At 47.5% G+C, this 22294-nt stretch overlaps 1 protein-coding gene and 1 non-coding gene across 6 annotated transcripts in view; both read right to left on the reverse strand.

Moving 5' to 3' along the window:
• foxp4 (forkhead box P4) overlaps positions 1–22294 on the reverse strand; it is a 620454-nt gene that overhangs the window by 94733 nt on the left and 503427 nt on the right. For 3 of the 5 annotated variants that reach the window (XM_072480225.1, XM_072480227.1, XM_072480224.1), the window contains 3 exons: positions 13873–14023; positions 9146–9350; positions 7166–7270 (listed from right to left, as the gene is read on the reverse strand). In XM_072480225.1, coding sequence (XP_072336326.1) covers positions 7166–7270; positions 9146–9350; positions 13873–14023 — 461 coding nt within the window. The remainder of the gene's footprint in view (positions 1–7165; positions 7271–9145; positions 9351–13872; positions 14024–22294) is intronic. The other 2 variants (XM_072480228.1, XM_072480226.1) reach the window with 1 other exon arrangement.
• Positions 6434–6506, reverse strand: trnaf-gaa (transfer RNA phenylalanine (anticodon GAA)). The gene has a single exon. It is a non-coding gene; the product is annotated as a tRNA-Phe (tRNA).

Genomic DNA, 22294 nt, shown 5'->3' on the forward strand with positions numbered 1-22294 from the left:
CCCCTCAGGATCTCAAATACCTCTATCAATCTCCTCTCCGCCTTCTCTCACCTAGTATTCTTTGACAGTTCTTTGACAGCTCTGACAGTTTTTGTGAGTCACTTTTTACACACAATCATGTTTACTTTTAACAATCCCAAAAAGTGCTTTTCCTCTCCCAAACAGTGCCTTACCTGTCTCCAAGGTCCTGGGACCAGATCCAAAGGGGTACCCTGATTACCCAAACAAACCCACCAAGTTTAGCCCAGCTCTTACCTGCAGGTATGTGTGAGTGTGGGGGGGTGTCTGAGTGTGGGTGTGTATGTGTGTGGGAGTGTGGATGTGGGAGTGTATGGGTGCCCATGTAGCTGTGCAGAGGTATAACTGGGTGTAGGAGTGTATGTGTGTGTTCATGTATGTAGGTACGTATGGAACTGCACATTAGATATGTGCGTCGGCATGTGTGTGGTTGTGAATGTAGGTATGTGTGTGAGTGTGCGTGTGGATGTAATTGTGTGTGTTGGTAGATGTGTATGTAGGCGCACGTGTGTAGGCATGTGTGTAAGCAGGTGTGTGTGTGGATGTAAATTCAGGTGTGTGAGTGTGTGAGTCGGTAAGATTGTGTAGGTGGTATGTGTATGTGTAAAAGTGTGAGTATCTATGTGAAGATGTATGTGAGTGAGTGGGTTTGTGGAGGTGAGTGCATGGATGTGAGGGTGTGTGTGTGCATGCATGTGAGTGTGCGTAAATGGGTGCACGTGAATATTTGTGTACATGTGTGTGTATGCATGCGAATGTGTGGGTATGATTGTGGATGTGTTTGTGTGTACATGTAGGTGTGTTTGACTGTGTGGGAATATGCACTTGGAGGTGTGTGTGGGTGTAGGGTGTGTGTGTGGTTATAGTGATGGGTGTGTGTGGTTATGTGTGTGTGTATTTGTTAGTGTGTGTGTATGGGTGTGTTGGTGTGTATGGATATGTTGGTGTGTGTGTGGGTGTGCACGTGTGTGGGAGTATTCATGTGTGGATGTGTGTCGGTGCGTGTATGGGTGTGTTTCTGTGTGTGTATGTGTGGGTGTGTGTTGGTGTGTGTGGGGGGGATGCGTGTGAGGGTCTGTGGATGTTTGGATGGGTGTGTATGTGGGTGTGTTGGTGTATGTATGGGTGTGCGGTTGGTGTGTGTGTGGGGGTATGGTTGTGTGTGTGTGTGCCTGTATGTTGTGTGTGTGTGTGGGCCTGTGGGTGTGAGGGTGTGAATTTGGATGTGTGTGTTTGTGTCTGTGTGTTGTGTGTGTGTATGTGAAGTGCATTTGTGGGTGTGAGTGTCTGTGGGTGTGAGGGTGTGTGGATGTTTGGATGGGTGTGTGTGTGGGTATGTGTCTGTGTTGGTGTGTATTTGTGTGTGTATGCGTGTGTATGTTGGTGTGTGTGTGTATACTGGTGTATGTGTGTGTGTGTGGTGGCGGGGTGTGTGTATGGGTGTGAGGGTTTGTGGGTGTGAGGGGGTGAGGGTGTATGTATGTTTGGATGGGTGTATGTGCGGGTGTTTGGCTGTGTGTTGATGTGTGTGTGTATATGTGTTGGTGTGTATGGGTGTATATGTTGGTGTGTGTTGGATGTATGGGGGTTTATATGAGTGTGTTGCTGTATGTGTGTGTGTTGGTGTGTGTGTCTGTGTGAGTCTGTGTGAGTCTGTAAGGGTGTGTCTGTGTTTGGATGTGTGTGTGTGGGGGGGTATGTTGGTGTGTATATGGGTGCATGTGAGTGGTGTTGGTGTGTGTGTTGGTGTGTATATGGGTGTGTGTGTGATGTGTATGGGGGTGTATATGGGTGTGTGGGTGTGTATATGGGTGTGTGTTGGTCTGATATGGGTGTGTGTTGGTGTGTATATGGGTGTGTGTGTGTGATGTGTATGGGGGTGTATCTGGGTGTGTGTTGGTCCGCATATGTGTGTGTCTGTGGGTGTGTATAGGTGTGTACATGATGTGTGTGTGTGGGTGTGTGTTGCTTTTTCCTCACTCACTATTGATCTGTTTCTGTTTGTAATGATTTATTTTACTATCTCCCCACTCTGACAAAGTTCCAAGTTTGTCACATTAACATGTCTGTCTCTCTCTCTCTCCCACTGTGGGTTGCCAGCATTTTGCCAGTTTTGATTCAGCATTTTGCTTACTTTATATTTAAAAAAGCAAAATTCATAAAATTCTCAAGAAATATTCCAGCAACTCCTGTGACTTAATGTTTCCCCTCACTTACCCTACACTAGCTTCTTCAAAGCTCTGTCTCGGTAGATGAAGCGTTAAGTGAGGAAGTATCAAGATGGGAATCATTTCAAAATCCCATCCCGTTCCATGAAGGAGTGAGATCCCGTAAATCATTTACCACTGGAGGCTTCTGCAGGCAAAAGCCTGGATTTCAGTTACGGGTTGTATCCAATTATTGTTTCCCTTGGTACCTGTGTCCCCATTACCACTCCCCTGTGTCTATCTAAATCACTTCGCTAATGAGGTCAGTACCTGAGAGCGTTTACTGGTAGAGATACTGTTAACAGATTGACTGTTTGCACATCTCCGCTAATTGGCTGAATAAACTTCCACAATTATGCACCAGGCTATAAAAGATTGACTCAACAATGCTGCTAATGGAAGAAACACAACAGCTTGATGCGTGGAGAGTCCTTCGGAGAATACTTGGATGCAGTCTGAATGCTGCCTCCCCCACTATTTGTTTAAGATCTTAAAATAAAAATTAAAGGGGTAAAGTTAAATCAGTAAACGTAAATGCTTTGGAAGATAGAAGGTTACATCGAATGACAAAGAAAACACAGCACAGAAACATTCAGCCCAGCTGATCCATGCCAGTGTCTCTGCTCTACACAAACCTCCTTCTACCTCTCTTCATTTCACCCGACCAAACTATAACATATGTAACATGCAACTGATGAAAGGATATTGTTATAACCCTCAGGAGGAAACCATCACTGATCTCGCCGTGGGACCCGTGGAGTACGAGCTCCCCAGATAGGGGACAGAGGTCACCCGCCTGGGGCTCGTTATGCATTGACATCAAAGTTGGCCCAAAACAGGGCCTAGACAAACTAGTCCTCTCAGCAAGGACTGTACTGGGAGCGAGATGTTGCTTTATGCAGAACCTGTGCGTAGTTAAAGTAAATTGATGTTCAAATTTTCACCTGCGTCCTCAAATTACTAAAGGCATCGACCTGAAGCGCTGGGCGAGATCTACCGTCCGCGGTCACACCTGAAAGGCGGTGCAGTGCAGCGCAACCGGTAGATGCCGGTAAATCCCTCTTCTGGGATCTACCTGGCTGGTCAAGCCGCGCGAGATCTAATGCGTTCTCGCGAGACTTCGCGATGTGAATCCCACCCATTATGGGTGCGATCACTTTTTGGCAAATCATCGGTTTAGAGCGAGACAGCTAGCCTCACTCAAATATGCATTCCCACGATCTACCCAAGGCACGGGATCTAACCCCTTCACCTTGGAGATCTCGGGCGATCGCCATTCAGTGCTGGTCTCCACAAATGTGGACCAGATGGAATGGCACTCCCAGGGGATTGGAGGCCCCAGGAGCATGCCCTCTGGACAGGGTGACACTCTGGGCACCTTGACACTGGCGCCCTGGCAGTGCCACCTAGGTGTCAGTCTGGCATTGCCAATATGCCCAGGTGGCACTGGCAGGGTGCCAGGCTGCCATTTTTCCTGTGACGGGGATCAGACCTGGGGGTGCAGGGAGGCCTGATGACTCCCTTAAAGGTGAGTTGGGGCGCTGGGGGGGGGGGGGGGGGGGGGGGGGGGGTTCGCCCCTGGGTTCCCCTGGGTTTGAATGGGGTGCCATGGAGACGGTGCAATTTGAATTCAATAAAAATCTGGAATTAAAATCTATATTGTCAATTGCCGTAAAAAAAAACATCTGGTTCAGAAATGTCACTTATGTCCAGTCTGGCCTACCTGTGACTCCAGATCCAGATGTGGTTGACTCCTCAGGCACGGGCAATAAATGCTGGCCATATCCCATGAATTAATTTTTTTTTAAATCCAGATGTATTAATTGAACTTAACTTCCACCAGCTGCCAGGTTGGGGTTCGAACCCGGGTCCCCAGAGCATTAGCCAGTGACAATACCACTATGATTCTTATATGGTGAAAATATTTTTGGAAAGTTTATATCCTTTGATCCTCCCCACATAGTTATCTGAATCCTTTGACTTCCTCTCATATAACTGTTTTAGACTTTCCCCCTGAATTTTACACTGGTTTATACAGTGCTCCTGTTGTATCACAGGAGCTCATACTGATAATGGGACAGGGGTCCATCAGTGTAGCACGTTGGTCCGATAGTGCTCCACACTACAACCTCACACAATGCTTCTGGGTTACCCAGCTGAAAGGAATTCTGGCTTGTAATACAACCTGACCACAGAACCTTTGACTCTAAATAGGAGCGGCAAACTACCAATCTATTTCCTGCTTATCTATGTCCCAGAAGAATAACTGGTATTTCCCTGAACTGGAGTTCCAGCTTAAGATTCACAAGACCAGTTCAGAACAATCATTTCCCAAATTCTACTAGTTTTTCGTTCTGGGCTTCAAGAGATCCAAAGAGGGTTAAACATACACTCCCTCCATCTCCGACATACAGTTGCTGTAGTGTGCACCATCGACAGCAACTCAACAAGTCTCCTTAGGCTCTACTGTACTCCCTATACACACATGACTGTGTGGCAAGATTTAACTCCAACTCAATCTATAAGTTTGCGGATGATACGACTGTGGTGGGCCGTATCTCAAACAATGACGAATCAGACCGCAGAAGGGAGATAAATCACTTGGTTGCATAGTGTACCGAAAACAACCTCTCTCTAAATGTCGGAAAGACCAAGGAACTGATCATCGACTTCAGGAAGCGCAGCACGACACACACTCCTGTCTGCATCAATGGCTCCGAAGTGGAGATGGTCGACAGCTTTAAGTTCCTGGGGGTCACCATCACCAACAGTCTGTCCTGGTCCACTCACGATGATGCAACAGTCAAGAAATCCCAAAAACGTGTCTACTTCCTATGGAAGCTAAAGAAATTGGGCATGTCTGCATCGACTCTCACAAACTTCCACAGATGCGCGATAGAGAGCATCCTATCCGGTTGCATCACAGCCTGGTATGGCGACTGCTCGGTCCAAGATCGCAAGAAACTGCAGACTGTGGTGATCTCAGCCCAACGCATCACACAAGCTTACCACCCCCACATTGATTCTGTCTACACCTCCCACTGCCTCAGGAAGACAGAGAGCATTATCAGAGACCCCTCTCACCCAGGCATTGCCTTCTTCCAGACCCTTCCATCAGGCAGAAGGTACAGAAGTCTGAAGACCCGCACATCCAGACATAGGAACAGCTTCTTACCCACAGCTACAAGACTCCTCAACGACTCCCCTCGGACTGATCTGTTCCCTGTAAGAACACTATTCACAACGCCCTATGCTGCTCTTGCTCATGTATTTGCTTTGTTTGGCCCCTTGTTCCGCACTGGAACCAATCACTGTTTGTCGATGTACCATTTGTCAATGTTCTCTGTTGGCCGTAGAAAAATACTTTTCACTGTACTTCAGTACATGTGACAATAAATCAAATCAAATCAAAATCAAATCAGGCAGAAGCTTCCAAACCTGCGACCAATCTAGAAGGACAAGGGCAGCAGATACATGGGAACCCCACCTGGAAATCCCCCAACAAGTCACACACCATCCTGACTTGGAAATCTATCATTGTTTCTTAACTGTTGCTGGGTCAAAATGTTGGAATTCCCTCCCCAACAGCTCATGGATAGCAGCAGTTCAAGAAGGAAGCTCACTATCAGTTTCTCAAGGGCAAAAAATGTTGGCCACTGGCTGAAAATTAATAAATAAAAATAACAAATAAAAGAGACCCAGAGCTATTGCAAGCTCTCTCCCTAAAGTAATGCAACGACAGCTCACAACTTTCCAGTTTAACCATTCCTCTTCAAGTTTGAGATTAAAATATTTCCTTGGGTCTAAGAGGGTTAAATTATGAGGATACATTGCATAGGCTAGACTTTTAACCTTTCCTCACAGTTAAATGAATGGATTTTGACAATGTTCCTTCCCGGTTTTGGACCAAGGGCCTTTTGCGTGCAAATCAACCATGGGCCGGAATTCTCGGTGGTTGGGATTCTCTTTTCCCGCTGGCAGCGCACCCCCACCAGCGGGTTTCCCGGCGGATTGGGGTGGCTTCAATGGGAAATTCCATTGACAAGCGGCAGGAATGTAGAATCACCCCGCCGGCGAATGATGCGCCGCCAAGAAACACGTGTGGGGGGCCGGAGATTCCAGCCCATGGTAGCCAGCACACTACAGAAACAGGGCACAAAACACAATGCAGTTTCGCAGTCAGCGAGGAAAGCCAGCGTGTGGCTATATGCCAAAACCCAGGATTGAACCAGGGATCTTGAGATCTTCAGTCTCACGATCTCCCAACTGAACTATTACGGCTGATGGCAAAATTGAATTCTTCCCAACGCTATTTCTCGACGGTTTTGAATTACGTCCACACGTTAACCAAACGGACCGAGGCATTCTGTAGACTTTGGGAGCTTAATGGGTTGACCTATTTGAGGTGTTTAAGGCATTTAAAGTATTAGCTAAGGGAAAACGATAGAGGAAAACCATTACCTCTGGTGTTGCGGGACACAGAGAATGGGAGTAAAACGTTAAAATTCTAGCTCAGCTGTTTAAGATGAGGCTCCAATTGTAGGAACAAGTTGGGAGTGCAGAGAATATGTGTGCAAGAAGCTCGGAGAGACTGTAAGGGGCGGGAGGTGGGTTAAGTCGGATTGTGACCTAACAATTCAAGGACTGAACCAGAAGTAGGAGAGGGTGGGGGGTCACTGGGGTGGGACTATAGTTTGAACTTTGGTGTCCTGAGAGACAGAGGAGGGAAGAAAGGTTTTAGTGTCTGTTTTCTATTTTGGACATGTTTGTCGATGCCAAAATTGAGCTGTCGCAGCCCAAACCGTCATTCACAATTCTTCAAAATAGTGGGAGGAGGAAGAGTCACGGAGGAAGGGATAGAGGGTAGACTTGACTGATGGCAGAAGTTCAGTGACCCCCCCCCCCCACCCCCCACCTCCCCCACCCCCAGCCATTCTTACTTTAGAAACTGTCCTACATCATCACAGAGAGCTTCACAACCCGGCCATTTGCATTCTCCATGTCCAAACAAGGGGTGAACACCTGTGGCTTCTTCATGTGACAAGCTAGGAAAGAATAGAGCAGAGTCCAGGTTAGTCACTATTGCCCAAACAATAGGGAAAACAAAGTGCTAACTTTCACATCACACTGTCAGAAAAGGATTCAGAATGAGACATTGGACAAATGGCTTTACTGATAGAGTGTCCAATTTCTCTGCCATTATGGGCTGTGTCAGACATACCTTAATAATAATAATAATAGTAATAATCTTTATTAGCGTCACAAGTAGGCTTACATTAACACTGCAGTGAAGTTACTGTGAAAATCCCCTAGTCGCCACAATCCGGCGCCTGTTCGTGTACACGGAGGGAGAATTCAGAATGTCCAATTCACCTAACAAGCCTGTCTTTTGGGACTTGTGGGAGGAAACCGGAGCACGGGGAGAACATGTGGACTCCAGGTGTTCAAAGAGCCACATAAAAAGTTTCAATAATTATGGATATGATTTCAACCTCTTTTTTCATTTGTTCATATGTTTTGGGTGTTGCTGGCTAGGCCAACATTCATTGTCCATCTACAATTGCCCTTGAGAAGGTGATGGTAAGCTGCCTTCTTGTACATCTGCCGTCCTTTGTCGGACAGGAACAGCGCAGTAAAGTGCTGGAAATGGAGAAGACAAGGTTCCCAATGTCCAGACAGCTGTCATTTTGGTATCCTTGAAACAGGCATCCCAGGACACTGCCATGCCAATCAGGTTTCTACAAAGTCAGTTGGACCTCAGCAGCTTCATAAAACGATTCCCTCAAAGAGTTTAATTGGGCCGGGGGAACATTATCGTTTTTTTTTCACCTCAGGAAATTCACCCCCGTCCCTCCGCCCTCCAACGCTTGCCCCTCTGCAATCTTCTCCCTCCTTCGCTTGGGCTCCGCAGAGGTCCTTATGAATTTCTTGTCTCCTCACATCTGCACGATTCTTCCTCAGGTGAGGAAGGAGCTACGCTCAGGAAAGCTAGTGATTCGAAACAAACCTATTGGATTTTAACCTGTTTACAGATGTTGATAGCCTTCCGGTGTATCTCTGGTGAGTTTAATTCTAATTCTGAGACTGGTGCATTTAGGGGAAAGCTAGACCAGCATTTGAGGGAGAAGTGAATAGAGGGTGACATCGGTAGATTTATACGAGGAAAGATAGGAGGAGGGTGGACTGGAGCAGGAACACCACCGGTTGTACAGAATGGTCTTTTTACTGTGCTGTAGATCCATTGTAATTCTTTGGTGATTTTTCTTCCCATATACCATCTATAGCAGAAGGGTCTCCACGCATGTGGTTGCTCCCTCACTAGGACTAAAGTCCTTAATTCTCCATTGTTGCAGGTGTGTGGCTGTTCCAGCTGTGGCGGCAGGTTTAGTGAGGTTACTTCGCGTGGTAAACTCAGTGTGACCAGCTCACGGAACAGCAACAGCAGGAACACGACCTGCGCCTGAAGATCAAAAGCCACATTCTGTCGCGATATGCCGGCAGCTTAAAATCCGAACTGAATTTCCCTTCCACCGATGTATAAAATCAATGAATATTCAGCCTGGGTGGAATACTGAGGCAGCAGCAGAGAACATGGTCATTTAGACATCAGCGCCAATGCCCCGTCGCTGATGATGGCCAGAAGTCTCTCAGTGTCTCAAATTTTCAAGATTAAAATGGACAGAGTTTGGGTGGGCGATGGTGACAGGGAAGTGGACCAGAGGGAGGTAAATGGAATGGACATACAGATCAGCCATCACCCTGTTTGATTGCTGGGTCAGGCTCAAGTGACTGGGTGGCCTCCTTCTGATGCTATGTCCCTCAGAAACCACAGCTGTACAAGAATGATTGAAAAGTTACATGTTGCTAATCCTGAGAGGTGTTTATTCCCAAGTCGCCCATCCCCTGTGGTTGGTGCGTACCTTTCTCTCTTTGGAGTGTGAATGGAGTTTTGCCCATTCAACAAAGGATGGTGGGATAATGAAGGTGAACTCTTGGCGGATAGGAAGGAGGTAGAGGTGGAGCTGCTGGTTGAGAGATCGAGGCTTTCACTCTTCTGTGGGTCCTCCATGCTTTGCATACTGGTCACTTCTTTCCACAGCTGCTGAAGATCTGCCGGACACATTGCTGTGAATGATAAGACAGTCAGAGTCAGCTGAAAATCATTGATGACAACAACTTCCCTTTCGATAGTGCCTTTCATGTAGTGAAATGTCCAAAATATCCAGGAGTGTTATCAAACAATGAGCCACAGAAATGAAAACCAAACGCTTGTTCAAAAGGGTTGGTTTTAACGAGTGTCTTAAAGGAGGGGAGAGAGGGAGAATCAGAGAGGTTCAGGGAGGGAATCCCAGAAATCAGGGCCTGGGCAGAGCAATGCACGGCAGTCAATGGAGGAAAGGTGGAAAGTAAGGATGTGCAAGAGGGTCAGAATTGGAAGAATGAAAGAGCTCAGAGGGTTGTGGGGTTGGAAGAAATTACAGAGGTAGGGAAAGATTTGAAAACTAGTCCTATCAGAGGTCTGGCCATCTCCGAAGTGATCATAATTCCCACTGTGAAGGTCAAATCAAAGATCTCACCGAATAATATAACCTTTATTGGTGTCACAAGTAGGCTTCCATTAACACTGCAATGAAGTTACTGTGAAAATCCCCTAGTCGCCACACTCTGGCGCCTGTTTGGGTACACTGAAGAAGAATCCAGAATGTCCAATGTGCCTAACAAGCACGGATTTCAGGACTGGTGGGAGGAAACCGAAGCACCCGGAGGAAACCCACGCAGACACTGGGAAAACGTGCTGACTCCGCACAGAAAGTGACCCAAGCTGGGAAGCGAACCCTGGCCCCTGGCACCGTGAAACAACAGTGCTAACCACTGTGCTACTGTGACGCCCATGCTAATCAGATCACACTCAGCGAGGTATGAACCAGATTATATCTGCTGGTAGAGCCCGGGAGCATCGGAAACTGTTTGGCGTCTGGTGCAAATCCCGTTTCGGACCTCTCCTGAAGTTCTCGTGATGTAGCGGGATCTGCACCAGGCAGGACACGGCCGGAGATTGTCTGCTGCTCTTTGCTGGGGCCTTGAACAATCATTATTTTCTCTCAGTGTGATGGCCATTTCCCCCTCAAGAGCTAAATGATCTGACTCCGTTTTGGATACAGTTCTATGAATGGCAGCCACCCTTTGCTTACTCAGCTTGGCATTTTACACTTGGGAGGTTAGACATTGAGCATTGAACAAACTTCCTCACATTTAGAAGCTCTAAATTCATTTAGAATTTATTTAGAGTTAAAATTCATTCAGAGTTCATTTCGAACTCTACCCCAATCAGAGATATCAAATGTCAAATACCATTTTGCCAGTTTCGATGGAAGGTCATCGACCTAAAGCTCTGTTTCTCCCTCCGCAGATGCTGGCAGACCTGCTGAGTATTTTGATACTATTTTAGCCAGGGTTAGCTAACTCACCAAAAAGTATGCATCAGGGTCACAATCTCAGGTTGGATGTGTTTGTGGGGATTTGATCACATGATTTCCAACCTCCTACCACTTTGGCTGATCAGACATCCTTTCCCCACCTCCAATAAATAATGTTATATAAGTGTTCACAGAGAAGGAAAAGGGACACATTTGTTTCACTGCAGTGTCCAGATGAATCTTTCATTTCTGGGGACTCTGGGATAATCCAGGAGGGTTGGCAACTCCGATTGGGAATTGAATCCGGTATTCCGTGGCTCACTAACGCACTATGCATTCCTTGTTTGAGCAACTGGGAATCCAAATGCAGTGAAGCTTTTAAACGACTGTTGAGAGGGAACGAGTTTAAGTGTTCTTTCTGAGAATTAGAATTGAGTAATTAGCGATGAGTTATGAGGGATCTGGCTATTAGTTGAGTTGTGACAGTGGCTGAACTGGTTCAGTATCTCTATGTGACACTAATTAGAGGCACAGCACTTACTGACTTACTGAGAGTAACCAATGCAAGATCGGTGGTACTTATTAAATCTAAAGGTTGGGTCTCCTATTAGTCGTTAGTTTCCAGTTGTATCAAAATCATTAATTGTGACTTTTCTAGTGCGGATATAAATAATCAGTAATTGTTTTCAAAATATTGAGATGGGGACATATTTTAATTAGATCACAACAGTGGAAATAAATCCTATCTGACGGGTTTTTTTGCGTTCTTAAGACTTTAGCCTCAGGCTCCGAGCCTAACCCATCACTGCAGCCTTTGATTGAATGAGAAGTAGTGGTGGCAAGATGCATTTGGGGATACATGCACTGTCTAACTTAACATATAAAGAGAAATCATTAAAGCAATAGAGCTTAGAGTGGAAATTAGAAGCATGGGAATGTGGGTTAATTGCTGTCATTCCCAAATCCTGATGAACCGTGCTTTGCTCTTTGACAAAGAGTCAGGGTGAGAAGATATGGGTTTCTTTATAAATTGAGAAGCCATGGGCGGATATTACTGCCCATCCTGCCGCCGGCATTTTCCAGTCCCACCAAAGTCAATGGACATTTGAACGACTCGTTGCATTTTCTGGCCCCACCCCCACCACGACTCGGCTTCAAAGTAATCCTCATTATTTCTTCCTCATTATTCGCCCTATGCGGTCAATACTGACAAGGCTGACATTTGTTTCCCGTCCCCGGCTTGTCTAGGGGGTTATGAGGTCACCTCACAGGATGGTTAAGAGTTAAGCACGTTGGACAGAGATTGGAGTCACATAGGGGCCCAGACCAGGTAAGGACATCAGTGACAGGGGCAGCACACTGGCACAGTGGTTAGCACAGTTGCTTCACAGCTCCAGGGTCCCAGGTTCGAGTCCCGGCTTGGGTCACTATCTGTGCGGGGCCTGCACGGGTCTGCCCGTGTTTGCGTGGGTTTCCTCCGGGTGCTCCGGTTTCCTCCCACAAGTTCCGAAAGACGTGCTTGTTTGGTGAATTAGACATTCTGAATTCTCCCTCCGTGTACCCGAATAGGCGCCAGAGTGTGGAGACTAGGGGATTTTCACAGTAACTTCATTGCAGTGTTAATGTAAGCCAACTTGTGGCACTAATAAAGATTATTATGGTCCCTTGTGCTGAGACCTGGTTTTAATTTCTAATTTTCTTTTCAAAAGAAAGACATGTATTTATAGTTCAGTTCCTTTTCAACTAAATTCAAATTCTCAAATGGGATTTGACTCAAATTCTCTGGATGATTTGTCCAGGCCCTCGATTACAGTGCTGCATTGTGGAAATAGCTGTTTATTCAGACCATCATTGTTCACCTTTATACTGAATGTTCATGTGGATTTTTTTTTTTAATGTAAATTTAAAGTACCCAATTATTTTTTTCAATTAAGGGGCAATTTAGCATGGCCAATACACCTATCCTGCACATCTTTGGGTAGTGGGGGTGAAACCCACGCAGACACGGGGAGAATGTGCAAACTCCACACGGACAGTGACCCGGGGCCGGGATCAAACCTGGGCTCTCAGCACCGTAGGAGGCAATGCTAACCACTGCCCGTTCATGTGGATTTTCCTGATCCCACAGCACTATTTGGAGATACGCAGGGGAGTTCCCTTGGGGTCCTCGTCAATATTTACCCCACAGTCACCCAGCAAGTCGAATATCTGTTTGCTGAGCAACCTTCAGTTGGAGACCTCACTCTCAATGTAGGTGTATGAAGCAGCTATGACCCGAATAGTGATAGAAAAGCAAGGTACAGGAATAACAAACATGCTGGGAATAGACAACCAAGTCATGAAATGTGGGATTAATGGTGCTGAGACTCTGGAGGCGGGGGGGGGGGGGGGGGGGGGTGGGGGCGGGGGGGGGGGGGGTGGCATTGGAGTACTCTCTTTATTTCAAATGATTTCAGCAGGCAACCCAGAACCAAATATGCTCCTGACTGGCAGCACACTCAACAGGAGGACCAGCAGCATGTGCGGCTAAAATATGTTTCTTCTAGTCTGCACTTCTTAAAGGCAATCTGTCCCTCTTCAAGGGGAGCTGCACTCACTGCACAGAAGGTCCTGCTAATTGTCTGTGGAGGGTGTAACTACAAGGAATGGCAAACCAAAGGGAGCGGCGGGCAGGAGAGGAGGTCACAGACCTGAAACGTTAACACAGACGCTAGCTGACTAACAAAGTGTTTTCTGCATTTTCTGCGATTAGTCGGAGACCCAGGTACATCTGAATGTGTCAGTGAATGGGTAGGGGCATGAACATACACCATCTAAAGTGACAGAATGTGGATCAAATCAGCTGAAGAGGCCAACTGATATCACGATCTGCCTACTCTGCATGGTTCTGATGCATACACAGCATTCCAGCTCTAACAAACGGACTGTCAATCTTGGCACATCGCAGGAATGCACGGGTACCAGGAAACACTCTGGCGAGCATTATTCCTCTTCAAGGCTTCCAAGGCGCCAGCACCAGAGGGATGATGGAGCCCACTTTCTCAGCCTCCGTGTGCCAATATTTGACAGGAAACATCCTGAAAAATCCCCTCAGCCAAAACACTTTGCAGTCCAATCTGTTTTGAAGGAATTGATTGCGAGCTGTTCCTGCAACTCGAGGCCTCAGGATCACCTGTGAACTGGTCAAGGTAAAAGTTGATAATTAGGTCCCGTGCCTGGCTCCTGCTTACCTTGTGCCAGTGTTTGTAGTGGTACTGTGGGCTGCCCGGGCTGCAGTGTCACCAGTCCCTGTCGCTGGAGGTTTAGAAGATGCTGCTGTTGAAGCTGTTGCATTTGAAGAAACTGCTGCTGGAAGGCGAGCTGCTTATTCCCCAACTGCTGCTGTTTGAAGAGAGAAAATGCCGTGAGACGTGCTTCACCATCACAGTCAGCACTCCAGCCACTTAGGGGCCAGCAACAAGACTTCTCCCTCCCCAAGGTACCAACACTGGTTGGCATGCAGTGGCAGGACCACTGGGGCCCCCACCCGCCCTCCACGCCACAGAATCTCTAACCTCCTATGTCCTTCCTGTGTGAACTGTACTGAGAGCGCCGGTCAGCTATTAGACTGCGGGAGCATCACATCTGAAGCCGGATCGATGTAGTTTCCAGCAGTAAGTCACAGGATGAGGAACAAGGAACTCAGTTGCACTTTCTCCATGGATTCCGAGAGTCCATGCTCTGGTGGAGAATAATGGCTGAAGAAGTACTCTGCATTCTGTGTGGTTCATTGTCAAAGTGGATGGTAAAAACATTAATTAAACTACCAGCCTGAACACTCTGATACATTCACAGACCAGTTATTATTATCGCCATAGAATACATGAGAACGATGTTCAGGATTCATTTGGAGGACCAAAGATCAGATTTCAGCCTTGACTCACTCTCAGCAAAGAGGTTTTATTGTTGAGAGAGAATACAGGTTTTTAAGGAGCTCAGAACTTGGGCAAAAGGGCCAAATATCTCCCAGGGTGCCTGTCACCAGTTTACCTCCTGTCAACCAACTCCACATCCGGAAGATTGAAGAGCCGCATCTAACCCATTTGCCAATCACTGCCCCGGGCCTTACACAGGCGGTCTCTTGGCTTTGTGACTCCAACCAGTTGCCCAATACACCAGGGCGAACGTACGGAGGATGTGTCCGACATGGCGAGGGTAAGACTTGAACCGGTTTGACCAGACTGCGGACCGATATGCAGCCCCCCGCCCCCCACCCCCATCCCGCCACACACCACAGATATTCTGTGCACACGTCACCTGCAATTGTCAAAGTTCTTCCACTCATATACTCACCAACAAACTCCCTCCCCCACTCTCCACAACTCGCCTGAACCCCCCTCTCCCAAACTCTTCCCCAGGATTCCTTCTGCAATTAACAGCAGAGTGTGAAAGTGGGCTGAGGGGATAAGGCCCTTTAGGTTTGGTGTGAAGCTTTCAAAATGGTGAAGGGTTTAAGATTACTGGTAATCCAAAGAAATTCGCATTCGAATTCTAAACTTACACTCCTAACCGAGGCTGACACTCTCAGTGTAGAGGGAGAGTGTCAGAAGCGAAGAGCTGAGGGAGCAATGCACCTTTTGAGAGGCAGTACTGAGGGAGTGCTGCATTGTCAGAGGGTCATTACTGAGGGAGCGCTGCATTGTCAGAGGGCCAGGACTGGGGAATGCTGCACTGTCAGAGGGTCAGTACTGAGGGAGTGCTGCACTGTCAGAGGGTCAGTACTGAGGGAGTGCTGCACTGTCAGATGGTCAGCACTGGGGAATGCTGCACTGTCAGAGGGTCAGTACTGAGGGAAAGCTGCACTGTTAGATTGTCAGTACTGAGGGAGTGCTGCACTGTTAGAGGGTCAGTACTGAGGAAGTGCAGCACTGTCAGAGGGACAGTACTGAGGGAGTGCTGCACTGTCAGAGGGTCAGTACTGAGGGAGTGCTGCACTGTCAGAGGGACAGTACTGAGGGAGTGCTGCACTGTCAGAGGGACAGTACTGAGGGAGTGCTGCACTGTCAGATGGTCAGTACTGAGGGAAAGCTGCACTGTTAGATTGGCAGTACTGAGGGAGTGCTGCACTGTCAGAGGGACAGTACTGAGGCAGTGCTGCACTGTCAGAGGGTCAGTACTGAGGGAGTGCTGCACTGTCAGAGGGACAGTACTGAGGGAGTGCTGCACTGTCAGAGGGTCAGTACTGAGGGAGTGCAGCACTTTCAGAGGGACAGTACTGAGGAAGTGCAGCACTGTCAGAGGGACAGTACTGAGGCAGTGCTGCACTGTCAGAGGGTCAGTACTGAGGGAGTGCTGCACTGTCAGAGGGACAGTACTGAGGGAGTGCTGCACTGTCAGATGGTCAGTACTGAGGGAGTGCTGCACTGTCAGAGAGTCAGTACTGAGGCAGTGCTGCACTGTCAGAGGGTCAGTACTGAGGGAGTGCTGCACTGTCAGAGGGTCAGTACTGAGAGAGTGCTGCACTGTTAGAGGGTCAGTACTGAGGGAGTGCAGCACTGTCAGAGGGTCAGTACTGAGGGAGTGCTGCACTGTCAGAGGGTCATTACTGAGGGAAAGCTGCACTGTCAGAGGGTCAGTACTAAGGGAATGCTGCACTGTCAGAGGGTCAGTACTGAGGGAGTGCAGCACTGTCAGAGGGTCAGTACTGAGGGAGTGCTGCACTGTCAGAGGGTCATTACTGAGGGAAAGCTGCACTGTCAGAGGGTCAGTCCTGAGGGAGTGCTGCACTGTCAGAGGGTCAGTACTGAGGGAGTGCTGCACTCTCAGAGGGTCAGTACTGAAGGAGTGCTGCACTGTCAGAGGGTCAGTACTGAGGGAGTGCTGCACTGTCACATGGTCAGTACTGGGGAATGCTGCACTGTCAGAGGGTCAGTACTAAAGGAGTGCTGCACTGTCAGAGGGTCAGTACTGAGGGAGTGCTGCACTGTCAGATGGTCAGTACTGGGGAATGCTGCACTGTCAGAGGGTCAGTACTGAGGGAGTGCTGCACTGTCAGATGGTCAGTACTGGGGAATGCTGCACTGTCAGAGGGTCAGTACTGAGGGAGTGCCTCTGGGTGCTCCGGTTTCCTCCCACAGTCCAAAGATGTGCAGATTAGGTGGATTGGCCATGATAAATTGCCCCTTAGTGTCCAGGGATGTACAGGTCAAGTTATGGGGTTACCGGAATAGTGGAAAGTGAGCATGGTTACAATGCTCATTCGAAGGGTTGGTGCAGACTGGATGGGCCGAATGGCCTCCTTCTGCACTGTAGGGATTCCATGATAAATCCAAGGGAAAACAAATAATGCCAGCAAGATGGGTTCAATCCCTGTGCCTTGCTCCCTGCTGAGATCATGGCGCAATTGGAATACAAGTAATTGGAACACTCCAAAAAATGATTCTGGCAAAAGGCCATTTGATAAGATGCCACACAAAAGGTGGGCAAGATAAGCTCATAGAGTTGGGATAATTTATTAGCATGGATAGTAAACCAATAGAAAGCAGAGAGTAGGTATAAACAGGGTTGTTTCAAGTTGGCAGGCAATGACGAGTGAGTGTCACAATTATCAGTACTGGTGACTCAGCAATTTACAATCTGTATTAGTGACTTGGACGAAGAGACATAGAGCAACGTATTTAAGTCTGCTGATGATATCAAGCTAGGTGGGAAGATGAGCTGTGGGGAGGACACAAAGGGATGTTGGCAGGCATTCTCTGTTACTAATCCGCCCCACTACCGCTACCAGTGAGGACGGATAATTTGTGAGTCTTCATTCTCTGGAGTTTAGTAGAATGAGCTCAACAATCGAATGGCGGAGAAAATTCAAGGAGGGATAATCTCGATTCCTGCCCCTATTTCTTGTGTAGATCATCTGTTTTAGGGATATTGGTTCGGGGTTAAACATTGGGCTCAGAAAACTGGGGAGAACTGTTATGCTCTTCTTCAAAATAGCGCTGTAGGATCCTTTATTTCCAATTGAGAGGGCAGACTGTGCCCTGGTTCAAAATTTCATCCAAAGGACATCAGCATTGACAGTGCAGACCTCCCTCAGTATTACCCCTCTGATAGTGCAGAGCTCCCTCAGTATTACCCCTCTGACAGCGCAGAGCTCCCTCATTACTGACCCTCCGACAGTGCAGCACTTCCCCAGTACTGACCCTCTGACAGTGCAGCACTTCCCCAGTACTGACCCTCTGACAGTGCAGCGCTCCCTCATTACTGACCCTCCGACAGTGCAGCACTTCCCCAGTACTGACCCTCTGACAGTGCAGCACTCCCTCAGTACTGACCCTCTGACAGTGCAGCACTCCCTCAGTACTGACCCTCTGACAGTGCAGCACTCCCTCAGTACTGACCCTCTGTCAGTGCAGCATTCTGTCAGTATTGACCCTCTGACAGTGCAGCACTTCCTCAGTACTGACCCTCTGACAGTGTGGTATTCCCTCAGTACTGACCCTCTGTCAGTGCAGCATTCTGTCAGTATTGACTCTCTGACAGTGCAGCACTCCCTCTGTGCCCGCTGATAAAGCAGCACTCCCTGAGTAATGCCCCTGTCAATGCAATACGCCCTCAGTACTGCCCCCTGCCAATGCAGACACGGAGAGAAAGTGCAAACTCCACACAGACGGTCACCAAGGCTGGAATTGAACCCGGGTCACTGGTGCTGTGAGGCAGCAGTGCTAACCACTGAGCCACCGAGCTGGGTCTTGGATGGTTTTCTTTAGGAGATGTCTGCTACCCTAAGAACACGAATGTGGACTGTTACTTGTGAAAAATCATGTCTGTTTATTCACAGATATCTCAGTGTACATCTCAGTTCTACACACCAGCTTCTGCTTGCTTCCCACAAATTCTCAGTTACTTAACCTTGCATCATAGTGGTCAGGTTGTCTCCACCTTGGGTGGGGCTGTACACTTTAGTACATCCAAGGTTCCATTTGCTTCCTTCTCAATTATATCAGCACTCCTCGGATCCACCTGATATTTCCCTGGTCTGACTCTGTGGAGCTCTTTCTATTACAATGCTGCCTTTCAGTTGATTTTGTATCCACACACTCTCCCGAGGCTGTAGTTTATTAAACACCTCATACTCGGTGTCTGAAGTTGAATTTATGAACTTGGCTGTGAGTGGTGGAATTTTCCATTCCAGGACTAAGTCACGTGGTGGGGACGGATCACGGAGAGTTTCCCGCAGCGAAGGCCGGTGGGAATTGGCGTCATGTCACATGACTCTGGCTTAATTAACCATGCTATCGGGTTTTGACATTTTGCGCGGTGGGGTGGGCTGGAAGTCTTACCCCCGCCATCGTATCTAGGCACCATCTTTAAATGGCACTGGGACATCACCTTACCCACCACGGAAGGGGAAGGTCTCCTAGAAGTGCCTGAAGTCAAAAGACCCACGTCACTCAAACTCCACTCACCCACTGCTGCCTGCTGTGTTCCAGATTCCAGTTCCTTGGGGCCTCCACCTTACCTTCCCATCCCCACGAGCTGCCCCACGGCTTCTCGCAGCTAAGTCCGAATTTTGCACGCCACGTTGACCTAGACATGTCTGGACCGGCGTGAAACCCCACTGGCGATGTGGACAGTTGGGCGGGGGGGGGGGGGGGGGGGGGGGGGGCGTCCAGTCGGACTTTCATCCGCGTCGCATTAACGGGACACAAAATGGTTTCACGCCTGCCTCTGGTGGGAATGACCATTTTGTGAAGAGGGTCGTTTTTGCCAATTTGGTGAGACTTTCATTCACTGATGCCATGGGGTGGATCTTGCGCTCTACTGATTTGCTTACTTGAGTCAAATCGACACAGATTCTAATTGAACCATCAGACTTTGGTGCTGTGACCATTCCAGAATGGCACTTTGTCACTATGGTTACTGGAGAGCTGACCCCTTGTTGTAGCTCCTCAATCCCATTCTTGACTTTGTCTCAGAGTGGGTGAGGAACCTTGCTCATTGTGAGGAGCCATATAGACTTAGCATCCACTCTTAGGTCTCTGTGGTATCCTGTTTTTAACTTTCTTCAGCCTGAAAAAGGGATTTAAATTAATTCCTGAAAGCATTACTAGCCTGCTCGTCAGCAATTTCCTCAACATTGTAAATGTTCCTCAGCTGCAAACATGCTCTTCTGTTCAGTAATGATGGCTCCTGTTTTTTAAAAAATCACATATCGGGGTTCCCCAATTTCTTGATTCTCGAATCTTGACTTGTACTGTACACACCCCTATCAGCACCAACGGGGCCGAGGTGGAGATGGTTAGCAGTTTCAAATTCCTAGGGGTGAACATCTCCAAAAATCTGTCCTGGTCCACCCACGTCGACGCTACCACCAAGAAAGCACAACAGCGCCTATACTTCCTCAGGAAACTAAGGAAATTCAGCATGTCCACATTGACTCTTACCAACTTTTACAGATGCACCATAGAAAGCATCCTATCTGGCTGCATCACAGCCTGGTATGGCAACTGCTCGGCCCAGGACTGCAAGAAACTTCAGAGAGTCGTGAACACCGTCCAGTCCATCACACGAACCTGCCTCACATCCATTGACTCCATCTACACCTCCCGCTGCCTGGAGAAAGCGGGCAGCATAATCAAAGATCCCTCCCACCCGGCTTACTTCACTCTTCCAACTTCTTCCATCGGGCAGGAGATACAGAAGTCTGAGAACACGCACGAACAGACTCAAAAACAGCTTCTTCCCCACTGTCACCAGACTCCTAAATGACCCTCTTATGGACTGAGCTCATCAACATTACACCCCTGTATGCTTCATCCGATGCCAGTGCTTATGTAGTTACATTGTATACCTTGTGTTGCCCTATTATGTATTTTCTTTTATTCCCTTTTCTTCTCATGTACTTAATGATCTGTTGAGCTGCTCGCAGAAAAATACTTTTCACTGTATCTCGGTACACGTGACAATAAACAAATCCAATCCAATCCAATTAACCTTGCCACATGCTGGTCTATTACTTTTAATACTGTCCCTCCTGGACCTTCCAACTGGATGGAGGATAGCTGTAATGTGATTCATTTGAGCTACTTTAGTTCATCAGATAATACTGAAACTCCTGAGCCAGTATTTAGATTGAATTCCATAGGGTGACCAAGAACTTGTAGTTCAATGCTCCAATAATTATTTTCTACGTTGTTTACTTTTCCCAAGAAGGTTATTTGTTGTTTCTGTGGCTCTCCCACTTCTTGCGGTGTTTTGCTTCATTGCAATTTCTCTTTTTTGTCCGACATATTGAATGGCTTCACAGTTTATTTCTCAAGCGACATTATTTTCACATGAACAACCACTTCGCTTCCTAAGCCCAGTGTGTCATGCTATTTGCATGGCCTTTGTGAGAGTTACGCCTTCCCTTATTTGTAAAACATTTAAGAGCGTTTCATCCAAGACATTACTGCATGGTCACGTATCAATTCTGAGGATCCCATAGTCACAATTCTCCGTGGGTCTGTACCGGTCATTTATGAATTATTCCATGGATTCCCCCAGTTTCTGTTTCCTCTTATTAAATTTTGCTCGCTCATTGGTCAAGTTTGAACATGGAAGCACAAATCGAATGCTTGAGGATTTCATATGAGCTTGAAGTCTCATTGACGCTTTGTCTTGCAATATCATCAGCTGTGGCTCCTACAACATAAATCAAAGTACTGACCCGTTTCTTCAGTTCCTTCTCATGCAAGCCTGAAGGTGTTCTCCAGCTGGACAATGTTTTACCCTAAGAATAATACTGTTAGCTTTTATTTGTAAAAAAAAAAATTCACAGATATATAGGCACATCTCAGTGCTGTACACCAGTTTCTACTTCTTGCTTCCCGCCAATTCTCAGTTACTTAACCATGTGTCATCAGTATCAGGGGCTCCTGATGTTAACCCTTTACTCTACATTATTCAGCATCACTCTCCAGCCACCTGAGCAAATTGGCCCCAGTGAGCACTTCATTGTGAGTACAGTGTTTCAAGAGGGTTTCATGGGCGGATAGTGGGTGAAGCCTGGCGCAGCGGAGGTCTACTCTTTCCTTGTGGAGTCCCGAGAAGCACTCGCACTCATCTTGCTCCGGACCCAGGATTAAAAGATTTTCAAAAATCTTTGCTTCAAATGACATCTGCTGGTCCCGGCACCTCTTCCTGCTGGGTTGACCTGGCAGCGATGCCACAGCAACGCTCCGAATGCCCCTGGCAGTTCTTGGAGCTATGCAATAGCAGCATTCTGACTGTCGCTTAATTGTACCAATCCCACGGTTCACTATCCTCATGTGGACAGCTTTGGCAGGGTTACATTTTTAAATGTGGGATTCCAGATTTCATAACATTTTTACTAAGAATGTGCAAGGTCTTTTTTTATGACGTTCTGCTTTTGTGGTGATGGTTTCCCTAACAAGCAGCCCTCTTGTGTCCTATTAACATTGTCCCCAGCGAGGTATTAGTAAACTAGCCTACCAAGGTACAATCTAGCTGCTTGAACCCTGTCACTGCAGTGACACATCCTCTGTGAATGTATTAAATATGAATACATTACCAGAGGTTTACTGCACTAACATAAATTCTCATCTGCTTCGGAGACCAGTCTGGAGTATTTCTGATGTAATTTAATCTAAACTGTAGTTTCTCCAAAGGCTC

Source organism: Scyliorhinus torazame, chromosome 17 (genome assembly GCF_047496885.1).
Source record: "Scyliorhinus torazame isolate Kashiwa2021f chromosome 17, sScyTor2.1, whole genome shotgun sequence".
Classification (NCBI taxonomy): Eukaryota; Metazoa; Chordata; class Chondrichthyes; order Carcharhiniformes; family Scyliorhinidae; genus Scyliorhinus; species Scyliorhinus torazame.